The sequence below is a fragment of the Styela clava genome, chromosome 2 (genome assembly GCF_964204865.1).
Source record: "Styela clava chromosome 2, kaStyClav1.hap1.2, whole genome shotgun sequence".
Classification (NCBI taxonomy): Eukaryota; Metazoa; Chordata; class Ascidiacea; order Stolidobranchia; family Styelidae; genus Styela; species Styela clava.
Genome location: NC_135251.1, coordinates 6,155,139 through 6,170,767, shown reverse-complemented (window position 1 = coordinate 6,170,767; position 15,629 = coordinate 6,155,139). Strand labels below are relative to the sequence as shown.

Here is a 15,629-nt window from a genome sequence, read left to right as displayed (position 1 = left end):
TGTACCAGGTTAGGGTTCGGCAATAATTTCAGGTACAAATACTACGGGAATCACTTGGCTAGTCCCTGGACTCGTAATAGAACTAATTTAAGGAACATTGGAATAAAATTATTGCCGAACCTTAACCTGGTATACATACTATGTTCCGGTGTCTGCCATCTTGGTTCACATATTACGGGAGCGCCGCCATTTTATTTGACTTTTAATTTCTTTGTTTAACAGAGCATCAATATATAAAAGATCGATACGCTTACACACAACATGTCCAATTCAAACAGTTCTACAACGGATTTTGAAGGTTAAGTTTTACTATCTTATTTTGCGCTCACGAAGTACGTGCATCAAAATGACGCACAACCTGATAACCCAGACTGATACACATACTATGTTCAGGTTGTGCGCCATCTTGGTGCACCTACGTCGGAAGCATCTCTTATTATGGGACGGTCTTTATTAGACACTTGTTTATTGGACGTGTCGTTTTCTAATTTGTTGTCTCTGTTATTCTTGTCCTTGAAAAATTGAAATCAATTTATTAAAGACTCGTTGTGAACCGAGTCATCTGAATGAAGAGATTTTATCAATCAAAAGAACATTACCACCGAAATGATATACAGGGAGTCCTCGACTTACGACGTTGTTCCGTTCTTGAGAAGCGGTGTAACCCGAATTTTAGTGTAAGTCGGAACATTATACTGTACAGTAGGCATACATAAATTACTCTATACATACCGTACTGTATTGTAAAGTATGGTACAGTAATAAAATGTACAAATAATGCAAAAAGTACGATGTAAATGAGGAAAACCAATGAGCCCAAAGCACTGATTTTCTTGATCACAATTATCAAGTTTAAAGGCTTAGATATTACAGTACAGAATTCTATTTTATATTTTTTTGGAAGTGCGTTCGTAACCTCGAAACAGCGTAAGTCGCGACCGTCGTAACCAGAGGACTCCCTGTATAGGGGTCTATGAGTGCCAAAGCCTCCAGAAGAAGACCACGAGCCATAAAGGACTGGGAATCCCTGATCCGAGCGACAATGAGTCTTCACTCCGTGATTGACGCGACTTTTGAATTAGATCAGCGATTCCCAACCTTTTAAACCTGAAGGACCTGTAAAGTTGAATAAAATGTACTCGTGGATCGGCAAAAAATTGAATGGATAATGATATAATAACATATATTTTCGTAATAAATGCAATGGAGGGCACTCATTATGCTTCTAGGTAAAAGGGCACACAGAAAGTTTTTTACATGAGAAAAACTGTGAAATAACGTGCCGTTGAAATGAGTGGAAAATAAAATAATACCCAAAAATCAGTCAAATTTGGTATTCTCTAATATTTTCTATCACTACTCAAATTGGTAACGATACCCTATGAAAATTTTGTAAGTGAATTTGAGGGAATATTCGCGTGCTGGAGCTTACAAACTTATATAACTATACTGTCATATCTTTTAAGGGTACTCCCGTAAATATGTACTAAGCAGATTAGTGTTATGCCATAATTTTATTCCGATTTTACTCCCTTTAGTTCTGTTACGAGTTCCGGGATTTCTGTGTTAGCCAAGTTAATATTCCCTCTGCTAATAAGTTAAGTCTCTTTACACAACTTGATGCGAAATAAGCAAACAAAATTAGTTACCTCCATATTTGTACACACAATTCTGGAGCGCCCTTTCAAGCGCTAAAAATTATCACTGCAACTGAACAAAACTCGGAATATTGATTTAAAAAATTCCAAGAACGCAGCTTATCTAATAGCTTGCAAATTCAATAAAACCAGACAATGTTCGTAACCATGCTTGGAAATATTAATAAAAAGGTATCTTCACGGCTGATACAATTTCAAAACATTACGTCATCTTTGGTTAGTGTTGAAGAGCCTCACCCGAACATTGTACAACTCTAACTTTAATCTAACACCTCATTCAAGTTCTCGGTGATTAGCATTATTTCTGCTATAATTCATTGATTTCGATTATATTTTAGAATCGCAGAGGTTTGATCGAAAGAAGAAGTTTGTAATTGCCGGCCTGATTCTGCTACTCGTACTCGTTATCATCGTCGTTCCGGTCACGCTAAGATTCAGTAAGTTTCAATTGGTTATATAGGGTGCCCATAAAGTATTGGAAAATTTGTTAAAATTGAAAAAAGAATTTATCGATACCATATATTGTTTTGGCCCCAACAGATGTATTGAATGAAGTAAAAATACTTGAACAATTACTGATTGAAAAACAACACACCTGGTTAAAATATATTGAGAACTGATTCCATAACAAAACTGAAATTGTTAATAGACTTTATAGACACCCGGTATATAAATTTATATAATTCAAAATTTTGATCTCGAGATAGTGAGGGTTTAATTATAAACACTGATTTGCGCTGTTCTGCACTGCCCGATAGCCTAGTGTTAGATACCGTGTTTCCCCAAAAATGAGACATACCCTGAAAATAAGAACTATTCTGATTTTTAAAAACTATTTTAATATAAGACCACCCCTTTTTTGACCTAGTCGATAGCAATAAATCTCTCCTACACGCTACAAATGATTAATAATCTATGCTGTTCAAAATAACGAAAAATAAAAGCTATCCACCCAAAATAAGCCCTAGTGTTATTTTTCGAAAAAAGAAAATTGAAATAAGACACTGTCTTATTTTTGGGGAAAACACGGTAACACGTGTGTTAATACAGACATGGGCCAAATCCGGCCCGTTGGGTAATTCAATCTGGCCCGCTTAAATCTGCCTCAACCAAACTAAAACCAAATTTGAAGTTTTCACTAAAAATAGGAATTTGTAGAGATTGCGGTTAAATTTAGTTTTTGCACGAGGCTTATTGTTTTCCACCTTTGCTTTGTAACACTGTGAATATTGTTCATAAAAATTTTTACGTCACACATACATGGCCCGCCAGATTTGCGGGCGAAATTTTTGGCCCCTGGTTTGAAAACGTTGCCCACTCCTGTGTTAGTGTCACAGGTTAAAATTCCCGTGTTAAATCTTACGCCCACTCAGTGACGTATCTGCGTAAAATGGCGCCCATGGCAAAGTTTTAAAATTGAAAATGCCCGGCCCCAGACGCGAGTCCAACTCTCCAACACTGATTACAATTTATTTACCTTAAAGGCCAGGCCGATCTGATTAAAGACTTCCCATCTGATTGTACAAACTTGACCCTTTCCAACGCAAAAGCTTCGAGTGCAACCGGAGGAGTGTTTGATATTTATCCCGAATCGAAGGAAAATCCGATTAGAGTTTATTGCGATCTTCATACTGATGGAGGCGGATGGATTGTAAGTTTATAGTTACCATTTACACCAGTTGGGAGGGGGTAGACCAGACTTGGGCCAAGTAAGGCCCGCGGGCCAAATCCGACCCGTTAGGTGATTCAATCTGGCTCGCCTGATACTGCTGCAACCAAACGGAAACCAAATTTTGATGTTTTGGGTAAAAATATCTCAAGTAATTTGTTGATTTCGGTTAAATTTAGTTTTGGCATAAGGCCTATTTTTTCCACTGTTGCTTTAGTAACACTGTGAATATTGTTTATAAAATGTTTCTTTTTACGTCACACTTACATAGGGTCACCATATTTGAAAAAGCAAAATCCCGGACAGTGCATGACTATTTTCATGACCTCGTAGTAAAAAATATGCGCACGGTACAAAATAACAATGTTCTTTATTAGCAGTGTGCACAGTACGATTGCAGATGCAGTAAAATTTCGGATTCCGGACATTTGAGCATTTTTTAAAATCTTCCCGGACGCAAAATTTAACCCTAAATTCCGGACATGACCGGAATTTTCCGGACGGTATGGCAACCCTACACTTACATGACCCGCCAGTGAACGTGAGCAAAATTTTGGCCGCCGGTCCAAAAACCATGCCCACCCCTGGGGTAAAGTGGCGGCGATAATGTAATCTTAAGTTAGAAAAAGTATCGAAGTATTGTTTGTTTCAAAAATGTTATCTGATCATTCCCAATGAAATTAATATATAGGTAAATGAATATTTTTATAGCTGATATCGGGGGTGTGCAACCTGCAGCCAACGGGCCAAATTTACTCTCAAGAAAAAATTGTACGGCGCACGGAGAAGTGCCGATTTTGAATGATGTGCGTCGGCGAAACAAGTTTTTTAATTTAATGCGTGCCAGTAATTTCAATCCTCCGCGAAGCTTATATCTGAATCCAATTTATTATTAATGTATATGACTTTACAATGCCTTAACAGTTAGCTAGCGCGAACAACGCATGTTATAGGATCAAGAGCCCAAATTTTTTTGCCTGAAACTACTAGATAGCATAAATAAAGATGCGGCCCGCGGTTTCACCCAGTTTTTTTCTATCTGGCCCTCCTGTATATAAGGTTACACCCAGTGAGGAGCTGGAAAAATCGTAACAACCGGAACGCACCGCAAAAAATGTAATATATTCACAACACGACGCGGACGTTTGCAGAACTGCAATGAACTGTGAAGAAATTATATGAAATGTGTTTGTGTAAAATCACAAGAGTATTCATAGCAATTCAATACAAATCTTATTAATAAAAAGGTATGGACCTTTCCCCGAGAATCGACTTTCTTGTTTACTTCGTAACATTCGCCAATCAGCAAGATGCAAAAAGTGACGTAACAATGCTCCCTTCTCGCACCCGCTCAGACACTTTTCTCACTCATACAGATTTTCAGGCGTGGTTGTAAACATTACCTCGTTTTTTGCGTTTTTGAACTCTATTCGTTAGTTTTCAGTTGTGTTTTGAAAATTTAAATATAAATCAGATAATTCAATGATCACTCTGTCTTCTTAGGAGTTTTAATTTAATTGCAGGAATAAACAATTAGTGTAGAAAAAGCTGTGATAGACTAGGCTTAAATTCGTTACCAGTACTTTTAAAAAAAAAAATTGTTGTATGCGATAAATTATAATGATGGTTTGGAACAAATACCACATTTTACAGGCGCTAACTCGCAAAACCACTCTTAAAATAAGCCCCGATAATTTTGCAATGGTAAAGTACAGGAAAAAATTTTCGGGGGTCAAAGGTCGGGAAAAGGTCCATAGAATGCGTTCCGGCTACAGCTTATCACTTGTTTATGTAACTTAGGTAGTGACATACATATACTTTCTTAAATGAGGTTACGTGTTATTGATGAGTTCGATATTGAGTTTTGAGGTCGGGCCTATTGCTTTGAAATTTTTAGACAAAGATTTTATTTTTTGCTGGAATGCTATTACCTCTACTTATTTATTTCAGAAATTTCTGTGGACTCTGTGAGTCTCTTTTTTGGACACGTTTAGTGGCCATAACGATCGTTTCAATATTATGTTGTTGTTGTTGTTGTTGTTCTTGTTCTTTGACACGTTTTTGAAAAGTCGCTTTTCTCTTCGAATACTGGACCAATTGCTTTGAAATTTTCAGTGGTTAAAGATTAATTTTTTCGCTAGAAGGCTATTACTTTTATTTATTTCAAAATTTTGCGTGAATTCTATGAAATTTGATATTTCGTCTAAAATTTTGCCGTATTATTTTTTATCCATGGGAACACGGATTTTAGTCAGTGTCATGACTGGCTGTACATTTTGATTCTGCAAAATTCTTGCTACTGGAAATTCAGAACTTTTTTGAGGGTACCGGTAGCGTCAAAGGTACCGGTAAGGACTGATTCGTTCTGGTCTAACGTGTCCATATATTTGTGCGTAGCTCTCTTGTTGTTGTGTGCCATGGCGTCATCAACAATGGTGCCGATTGTGGCGGTTCCGGTTTTGCATTAGCCGTGAAGACTGGGTACCCGGTGGTCTACTGTGACTGATTGCAAACCCATACTACGGCATTTTGTCCCCGTGTCCATATATTTGAGCATCGATCGTCACAAACCTATTAGAATTGCCAGAGTTATTGATAAATTAGTTATAAATATATCAACGAAGGATGCTTCTGCTTTTTAGCTCTGGGTGGTAATTCTCATTTTGATTATTAAGATTGAATTGCGTATCCTTGCGATAAGGAAGTTTAATTTTCTTGTAGTTTTTCCCTTGCATGAAAAAGTTAATGTGCAACAGAATTTTGCAACAAAAGCCACGAAAGAAAAAAAAGGGGAGAACTAGTCTGAATTTTTCTTTTACAGCTTTTTGTAAAAAAATTATTTTTGTTTCATGAAATTAATTTTAAAATTATTGTCTGTATAGGTCTTCCAAAGAAGATACGACGGATCAACAAACTTTAATAGAAAACGGAAAGATTACGTGAACGGATTTGGAGAGCCTGACAAAGAAATGTGGTTAGGTAAATAATTTGCATAAATATTCCAACCACGTCGATGAAAAACTCATAGAAGCAGCAGAGTGGGCTCTACGGTATAGTGCAGTGGATTCCTACCGGAGGTCCGTGAACCTTCTGGGGGTCAGGCTAAATGCCTTAACTTACTCAATCGCCAAAAAGGTATATTTGGTCACTAAAGGCTTACTCACTCAATGGCCACTGTCTAATGATATCGGAAATCATGACAGAAATTTGGTTAGTTGAATAATTTACACAAATTCCCAAACTAAAAAAAATCTTTGGGCGCGTTAGCCTTGTGCAGGGATGTGCAACATGCGGCCCGCGGGATATAATCCGGCCCGCAAAGCCATTTAGTGGTGTCGTTGTAAAAATTCGGATTTTTCCCAATAAAACATAAAATCGTAATCCAGAAGTTTAAAAAGGCGCACACATAAGTATGAAAACGTAATGTTTTTTTTAATGTAAGGTTGTACTGTAAGGTCACGTGACAGCCGCATTTTTGTGTGGATTGTTGATTTTGTGGTCTCTTGATACGCGAAATTTATTTTATATCGTTGACGTATCAGAGCATTTTACATAACATCCGGGACCCACAAATATCGTTTAAAAGTTATGAGGTATTCTAGAACGACAGACAATGCGCTGGAAGAGCACAGTGACCGAGTATTTTCAACCACAGACGACTATCATTCGTTTCCATATTTTTGAGCATCGCTCTCTTGTTTTACAGGGCTGGAAACAATTCATCGATTGACTAAAAATGGTGTTCACGAACTCAGAGTCGACTTGGAGGATTTTAGTGGAAATGTTAGGTATGCTAAATACAGGTGAGAATTAAAATCTTCCACATTTATCCGGAAAAAGAAAGCCGATAAGACGACCAAATCATATGGTGAACCACAACCCCTCCATGTCGGGTTCGGGGATAGTTATTCAGATTTTACAAATGCGTTAACTTCATTTTGAAGGAAGCAGTAACCGACCATAGGTTATCCTCCGACGTCAAAAAGCTAGCTTTTATCTGGAAGGAGAAGAAAACAGTCGAGCCTCTCGTCCAGTTACCAGTCCATGTGGGGTATGACCTTAGTTAGAGAGTAATTTCTTTTTTAGATACCATGACTTGATGCTGAAGTAAGTCGTAACCGACCCACGGTTATGTTAATCACTCTACGGCGGTTAAGAGTCCAGCAACCCTCTCACACAATATTGATTCCGAGTGGATTTCGAACCTGGCGAACGTATTCATAACGTTTAGCCCGCTCCGCCACACTGCCTGTACACATATGTTTATCTTCCACTGAAATCAAACCTACATAACCGCGCAAGATAATCCGGGGAGTCATAGCTAGAGCAGAGGTGAGCAAGGTTTTTAAACCAGGGGCCACAAATTTTGCCCACTTAGTCTGGCGGGCCATGTAAGTCTGACGTAGGCTAGATTTTATGAATAATATTTACAGTTTACAAATCAAAGGTGTAAAATAATATGCTTTGTGCGAAAACTAAATTTAACCGCAATCTCAACAAATTCCTTGAGCTATTTTTAGCCAAAACATTAAAATTTGGTTTCAGTTTGGTTGTGGCAGTATAGAGCGGGCCAGATTAAATTACCCAACGGGCCGGATTTGGCCCGCGGGCTCTTGATGATTTTCATGTATTCCTTACGTTTGATGTTCCTAACGTTTTTCACAAAAAAGGCGTCTTTAATGACACTCTTTAAACAACAAAGTAGAGTTTACCGTAAGCAAATATTTCAAGTTTTAGCACCCGAGCATACGGAAGTCTTCATGAGAGAGACACAATGGCTACGTGCGCTATTTGTTTACTCGTCGAAATTCTGACTTGGCTAATTTTGTAACTGTCCAAACTGCAATTTTAAAATTTTTAAAATACAAAGCAGCAAATACATCCTCATTGAATAAAGTTATTCATTTCACTTCAATCGATGAGGAACAATGTTTTCTATTTCTATAAATTTAATTCAGCTTCCTAAATAATAGTCAACCTCTTCACATACTCCACAACAATAAAAGTTCAAAAACTCCTGCCCTAGCGTATCCTTCTATCTTTCAGTGTATTCCACATAGCATCCGAAACCCACACATATCGTTTGAAAGTTATTGGGTATTCGGGAACGGCAGGCGATGCACTGGAAATGCACAGTGACCGAGTATTTTCAACCGAAGAAGACAATATCCCTGGAGAAAATTGCGGAACTCCCTATTATGGGGGTTGGTGGTACGGTCCATGTTACAACTCCAATCTAAATGGGCTGTATTACAAAAACGGAAGATACGACAATAAAGGAATTATCTGGATTAAGTGGAAAATGCAAACACTCAAATCAACGGAAATGAAGTTCAGAAGGAGAATTTAACTCTGCACACAAAATTAAGTCTATGTAGGGAATATTAGTAATTTTAACAAAAAGTTTAACAGCAAAGGAAATATGATCATCCTGAAAATTCCAACTGTGCACAACCTGAAATCTAACCTGGTACACAAGTTAAGTTCAAGTTGTTCGACATCTTGGTGCACATACTTCGGGAGCTCCTTGAATTCTTCTTTATCGGTATAATACAACAATTGAAAGACTGGTGATTACTTATCGATTTTAATCGGTAAGTATGTTGATAGGTATTTGTCTGTCTGTATGTTTATTTGTCTCTTAAATGCACGCGATATCTCACGAAAGCAAGATTGAATCTGCTTCAGATTTTGAATGTGCATTTATCATATCTCGGACCAGAAGCCTATTGATTTTGGGCGAATAATTAGCGAGTTAATAATTTATTAGTAATGGGACACAAGGTGTCACTATGGAGTAAGAGCGCTGTTTTGGGGGTTCCCCTAACTTTCGATCAATAAGTCTTCCGTCTCTGACTGACTGATAATCTCGTTTTGTTATTGGTTCTGTTGACTGCTGCTGGGTCTGGCTTACATAAATGAGAGGGAATTCGACTTGAAGCTACAACGAGAATATCGGTCGGAGACCGAAGACTTATCGATCGAAACTGCGGTTTCGATTCATGACTCTATAGTGACACCGCGTGTCTCATCACTAATTAATCAATAACTCGCTAGTTATACAACATAATTCATCCAAAAGCAATAGGCTTCTGGTCCGAGATATGCCGAATGCACATGCAAAATTTGGAGCAGATTCAACCACGCCTTCGTGAGATATCGCGTGCATCTAACAGACAGACAGACAAATATCCATCAATATACTTACAGATCGATAAGTAATTAATTAACCGAAAGCTAAGTTTAGAACAGCTTACGTTAACAAGCTTTCTAAACCAACTTTTTTTAGGGTCATCATTTTTTCTTTGCTGTTAAACATTTTGTTAAAATTACTAATAGCCTATTCCCTACATATTATTATTATAAATATATTTTTTTGATGGAAGTTGGTATATTTTAGTGAGAAGTCTCGAAACAATGGAATTATAATATATATATTAGCAATGAAAATACATGTAGATTATTACGGCTTGTACTATTAGTCTGCTATATTATGTCACGATAGGCAAACATGATACTCTTGACACACATAAAAACGTGTATCAGGCTAAACTTGCGACCAACTAACCCACAAAACAGAAAAACTTTCATTTCCAAAGAAATAAAAGATTCCTCATATGTATTTTCACGTGTTGATGTAATTAAAAAACCATTACTGACTTCTTATATTGGTTCGTTTCAAGTGTTGGAAAAGCATGCTAAATATTATAAGATATTAATGGTAATCCACAAACTGTAAGTATTGATAAAAATAAACCTGCGCATATTGAAACCGTTATTGAAATACCCACCGAGCAGGATATTATTTTCAAACAGGCCTGAACTACCAACACCAACACGTTCCGGTAGCACAACTCGCCAGAACCTAGAACATGATTGCGATTATTATTAATATTATGTAAATATATGTATTAGTTCTTGTATATATGTTACAGTATCAGTGAATTTTTGTGATCCCAAAGTACCGGTAGCAGAATATTCCATACCGGAACCACCAAATTGTATGAAACAAACAATAACCCGCGTAGTTTACTGGAATGCCAAAGTACAAAACTATGTCTTATCATAGTGTGTCATTATTGCGTACAAGTGGTTTTCAACCTTTTTTGTGGAGCGGACATCAAATGAAACACTCTAGAAGCTCGGGGTACATCTGTGCCAGTGATTTCCTTACACCCCCTAAAATTTCAAACACAATCACCAACCCTCCAAATTTTGAGGTACAGTTTCACACAGTAATTCCGACCTCAAGTATAATTGGATTTAAATATATAGTATATGCCAGATCGTTTGTCAAACAATTTTTTATGAGTTACAAACAGTTTTATATTTACCACCCCCTAAATTTCGGAATACCCTCCCCTCCCCTAAAATTAAAAGCTGGGGAACATACAGTACCGCAGCGCCGTAAGTGTCGTACGAACAGCTCAGATTTGTTGAATAATGAATTCACAAAAATGTGATCAAAACAAAATATAAAATCTGGCACTTTACTACGCATTTATGTGTCCACGGATTGTCAGGATATTTTCTGATTAGTATTGCTTTTATTTCGTCAACACAACCGCAGATTAAAATGATCACCATTAAATTAATGATTAAGCAATGCGGTGAATATGTATTTTTGATTTACTAATAAACTTTAAATATATTTTAATCAGAACTAAATCAAAGTGTACTTTCTGGAAGTTTATAGCAGACAATAGGATTTTTTAACGACGATAACAAATTCGCAAGATCATTAAAAATATGTATCAAAACTAAATGTAATCGATTAGCAGATATGTCGGCAATATGTTAGCAGATTGCTGTGGCATTCTAAAGAAGTAATGCTATCATCTTGATCGTAAGTCGACGCAATTGCGAGTTACCATGAACACAATTAAAATAGAAAATCATTTAAATTCTCGTCGTTGTCATAGATTGAATATAGTGCGACAGAAAAGGGTATTATACCCTAAAAAGGCGGCTCTTTTAACGGAGCGTATTTGCGGCGAATTTCCGATTTTAAAATTCGTTAAAATTGCGCTGTGTTTGGTTTTATTGCTCCTTCACTAGAGTACGGTTGCAATAAACGTACCTTGAGTCCGCAAAGGTTTTCGCCGGTGAGAAATTAGTCCGCGACCGAAAAAGGTTGGGAAACGCTGGTCTAAGCTAAGCGCTTTGTATTAAAAAAGGCTCTGCCAAATTTGGCTATAACCAGTGGTGAGCTGTAGCCGGAACGCACCGGAACGGCGTTCCTGTTGTTAGACATTTTATTGCATTTGCTGTTGTTGGAATAAAATTATGGTACAAAAAGTCTAATTCCTCCGGTAATCGTATGTATTAATTTAAGTTTTGTTACATCATAATTCGTAATTCTTTTTTCATCTCCCACCAATTATTTTTGAATATATTTCACAGTACTTAATTTCTAAGTTTTTATAGTCAGTTCAGATTCTTCTTAGGATGTCGGTTTCATCTATGCTGGTTATTATCATGTTTGATTTGATTTGGTATTTGAAGTAGTTTAGAGTTTGTCAAAGATTTGACGCAGGGCAATCTCAACATCTTTGAATAAAACTACAGTCTGTCTTGTAAATAACGTTGTATTATAATACAATGTTTCATATCGATCATTTACTGCAAAATTTTTCTCACGTTTCTATGTTTGATCAACCCGAAAAATGGTGAAAGTCCTATTCATAGTTTTTTAACAGGCCAAGAGAAATGTATGTCTGAAACAAATCACCAGACTTACGGAGTGTTGTAAAGGTTTCCACTCACAAAAGGGTTTCGTTCTCCAATCAATTCTTTAAGCATATTTCCACTATACATAATTTCTGAGTTTTTGTTTTCAGATCAGATTCTTCCAAGAATTTTTGTTTCACCTATCCTGCTGATTATCCTGTTCGATTTGGTACTGTGATCTAAATAGTTTAATTTGTGCCAAATATTTGACGCAAGGCAATCTCAACATCTTTGAATAAAACTACAGTCTGTCTTGTAAATAACGTTGTATTATAATACAATGTTTCATATCGATCATTTACTGCAAGGATTTTCACACGTTTCGATGTTAGTCCAATCCGAAAAATGGTAAAGTCCTCTTTATAGTTTTCCAAAAGTCCAACAGAAATGTATGTATGAAACAAATCACCAGACTTACGGAGTGTTATAAAGGTTTCCACCTACAAAAGGGTTTCGTTCTCCAACCAATTCTTTTAGCTTATATCAACAGTACATAAATTCAAAGGTTTTATTGTCAGTTATCAATGAATAATTTTTCAGCACATCATTGTAAGTGTTTATTTTAAAACAAGCTACAAACTTTGAAGTTTTATTAAGTATTTCAGTTAATAAATCTTCTCCTACTTTTACAGGATATTATTTTTCTATGCTCATTGTCAGATTGACCTTGGAATGCCTGCTGGAAATTGTATTCTTGATCATAGGATATGGTCAGTTCAGTACAAAATGTAAATGATTGTCGAAGTGCTGGCATACAATTCTCTAGCTATGTACATAAAATTATAGCCTAGATCGAAAATGACATCTGTATTGTTTCAAATTGTTTGTTTCATAGCAAACCAATTACTGCAAAAAAAATTCTAAGTCAAGAGAATCTACCCTGGAAGTTGATTTAGAAATTCATTCAGAAGTTCTATTTATACCTATTCAAAATTCTGACCGAAATTTCGAAAAATAATATCAAAGTTACACACTTCCTAAGAGTTTCGATCTCCCACCAATTCTTTTTGAATATATTTCACAGTACATAATTTCTGAGTTTTTATAGTCGTTCAGATTCTTCTTAGAATGTCGGTTTCACCTATGCTGGTTATTACCCTGTTTGATTTGGAACCGTGATATAAGTAGTTTAATGTGTGTCAAAAGATTTGACAATCTCAACATCCTTGAATAAAACTACAGTCTGTCTTGTAAATGACGTTGTATTATAATACAATTTTTCATATCGATCATTTACAACAAAATTTTCTACACGTTTCTATGTTAGTCCAACCCGAAAAATGCTATGAAAAGTTCTATTTACAGTTTTCCAGAAGTCCAACAGAAATGTATGTCTGAAACAAATCTCCAGACCTACAGAGTGTTATAAAGGTTTCCACTTACTAAAGGATTTCGTTCTCAAAACAATTCATTTAGCATATTTCAACAGTACATAATTCCTGAGTTTCTGTTGTCAGATCTGACTCTTCTTAAAATGTCAGTTTCACCTGTCCTGCTGATTATCCTGTTTGATTTGGTACTGTGATCTAGATAGTTTAATTTAATCTCAACATCTTTGAATAAAACTACACTTTATTTTGTAAATGACGTGTTATAATACAATGTTTCATATCGATCATTTACTGCAAAAATTTTTACACGTTTCTATTGTTAGTTCAACCAGAAAAATGGTGAAAGTTTTTTAAAAGTCCAACAGAAAAGTATGTTTGAAACTATTTCCTATTACGAAAAATGCTGAAAGTCCTATTTATGGTTTTCCAACATTGTATTAGAGTTTTGGTGGGAGAAAACAAATCACCAGACTTATTGAGTGTTATAAAGGTTTCCACTTACTTAAAGTTTTTCGTTCTCCAACCAATTCTTTTAGCAAATTTCTACAGTACATAATTTCAAAGTCTTTATAGTCAGTTCCTATATATATATGAATATAGTCCTAATTTGAATTTTAAAAATGATCCAATTAAACCCTACCCTCAATATAAATTTAAAATGTATCGGAGAAGAAAGGTTCATTGGCCTGAGGTAAGGTGAAGATCACACCACTATTCAATATTGTGTGATATCACAATTATGATAATTGTCACTTGATTTTTGTATAGGACATTTAAATAAAAACAATGGATGTCGGTTTTTTATAAGGTTTATTAAAAAATACCGTGATTTTCTACAATGTAATTTTTTTTTTGATAAATGAACACAAAAGACCTCTCCCCAAAAAAACCATAGTGTTATTCTTGAAAAGAAAAGAAATCTAAACCCAGTCTAAATTTCGGGGAAACACGGTAAGAAGTGCTGTACAGGGTACAGAACTGCTATGCGTAAAAAAGCCACACAGTCATTCTTTGTGTAACAAACTTTTGTTCCTTTGAGAAGATCGTAAAAACGAAACTTTCACAGATTAGAATTTAAATTCAATTTAATTTCTTTTTTTTTATTTGAAGATTTACCAATCGAGTCGCCACCGATTCTAATAACCAGTATAATTAATTAAAGCTTTCCACATCTTTTCACGACTCACTAAGATTCCTATAGCAACCAACCAGTGGGTCGCGACCCATAGTTTGGGAACCGCTGTAATCTATATACTTAGGTATTTTGCACTTTCAAATCCAATTAATTGGTATATTCAAATCATATTTTTGTACTATGTAATTGTCATGGCATGTAGCGTTTCATCTAATTTTCATACTTTTTAGTAAATTCTTAATTTTATTTGTAGTTTTTTCTTCAGAATCAACATGTCTATAATATTTAGGTCTATTTTCATTTTGCTAAGATTTCCTTCCAATTCAAAGTTAAACTATTCCAAACTTGTTGACTTTCGTTGGAAAATTTATTAAAATAATATTGCCCTTCTTGGTTATCGACAATTTGAGTAATGGAGTATATCCTACTTGCCAATATATAATAAGTATTATTCAAAAGATCCACCACAGTTTCATTCCTAACACATTGCAATTACGATAAAGATGAAACACGTCAAATGCGAGCAATGAAGTGAGACTTTTGTGACGTTGCCAAAAACAAAAGGTGCAATACGTGCCAGCTATATAGAAATAGACACTAACGGCGCTGGAGATCCAACAGCAGTTGGGTCGAAAATTAAAATTATAAGATTCAGATAATTATTTCCGTCATGCACGAAATATTGTACAAATAAACAGTATAAATAAATTATTTGAGGGAAAAAAACAACAGACAATAATTCGACTGCGATAGACGAAGAGCCGCGAATAAACTATGGAGTTAACGTGTCGTCGACATCTGGCTGTGTACAGCTGCAAATGATGTCAATTAAACAGTATTTGAACATATTTTTCTTATTGAATACAAGTTGGATATTGAGGGAGTCCGTCAGGAAAAAATAGTTAGATATAAAATATTCATGAAAAACGAGACAGTCAGTCGGGGAAAAATGTTTAAATACTCAGCGTCATGCTCGGGTCAACGCAGTTACAACAGACGTGTTTCTGACTAACATGATGATACCTTGCGGAAACAATAAAGTCAATTGAGACGAGGAATTATCAATAAAGAAATTATCTAAAAATTTAAACATTGTGACAAAAAAT

At 35.7% G+C, this 15,629-nt stretch overlaps 1 protein-coding gene across 1 annotated transcript; it reads left to right on the top strand.

Moving 5' to 3' along the window:
* The first annotated feature begins 1,219 nt into the window (after positions 1–1,219).
* Positions 1,220–12,793, top strand: LOC120336062 (fibroleukin-like). The gene is made up of 7 exons (XM_078118975.1): positions 1,220–1,229; positions 1,997–2,095; positions 3,143–3,309; positions 6,210–6,306; positions 7,034–7,130; positions 8,374–8,531; positions 12,690–12,793. The coding sequence occupies exons 1-7, from the start codon at positions 1,220–1,222 to the stop codon at positions 12,791–12,793; spliced, it is 732 nt and encodes a 243-aa protein (XP_077975101.1).
* The last annotated feature ends 2,836 nt before the right edge of the window (positions 12,794–15,629 follow it).

Bases quoted from the DNA above. Each gene is read 5' to 3' on its own strand.
- LOC120336062 (XM_078118975.1), top strand. The intron at 7,131-8,373 runs GTGAGAATTAAA...TCTATCTTTCAG, and splicing joins GTTAGGTATGCTAAATACAG to TGTATTCCACATAGCATCCG. The intron at 8,532-12,689 runs GTTGGTGGTACG...CTACTTTTACAG, and splicing joins CGGAACTCCCTATTATGGGG to GATATTATTTTTCTATGCTC.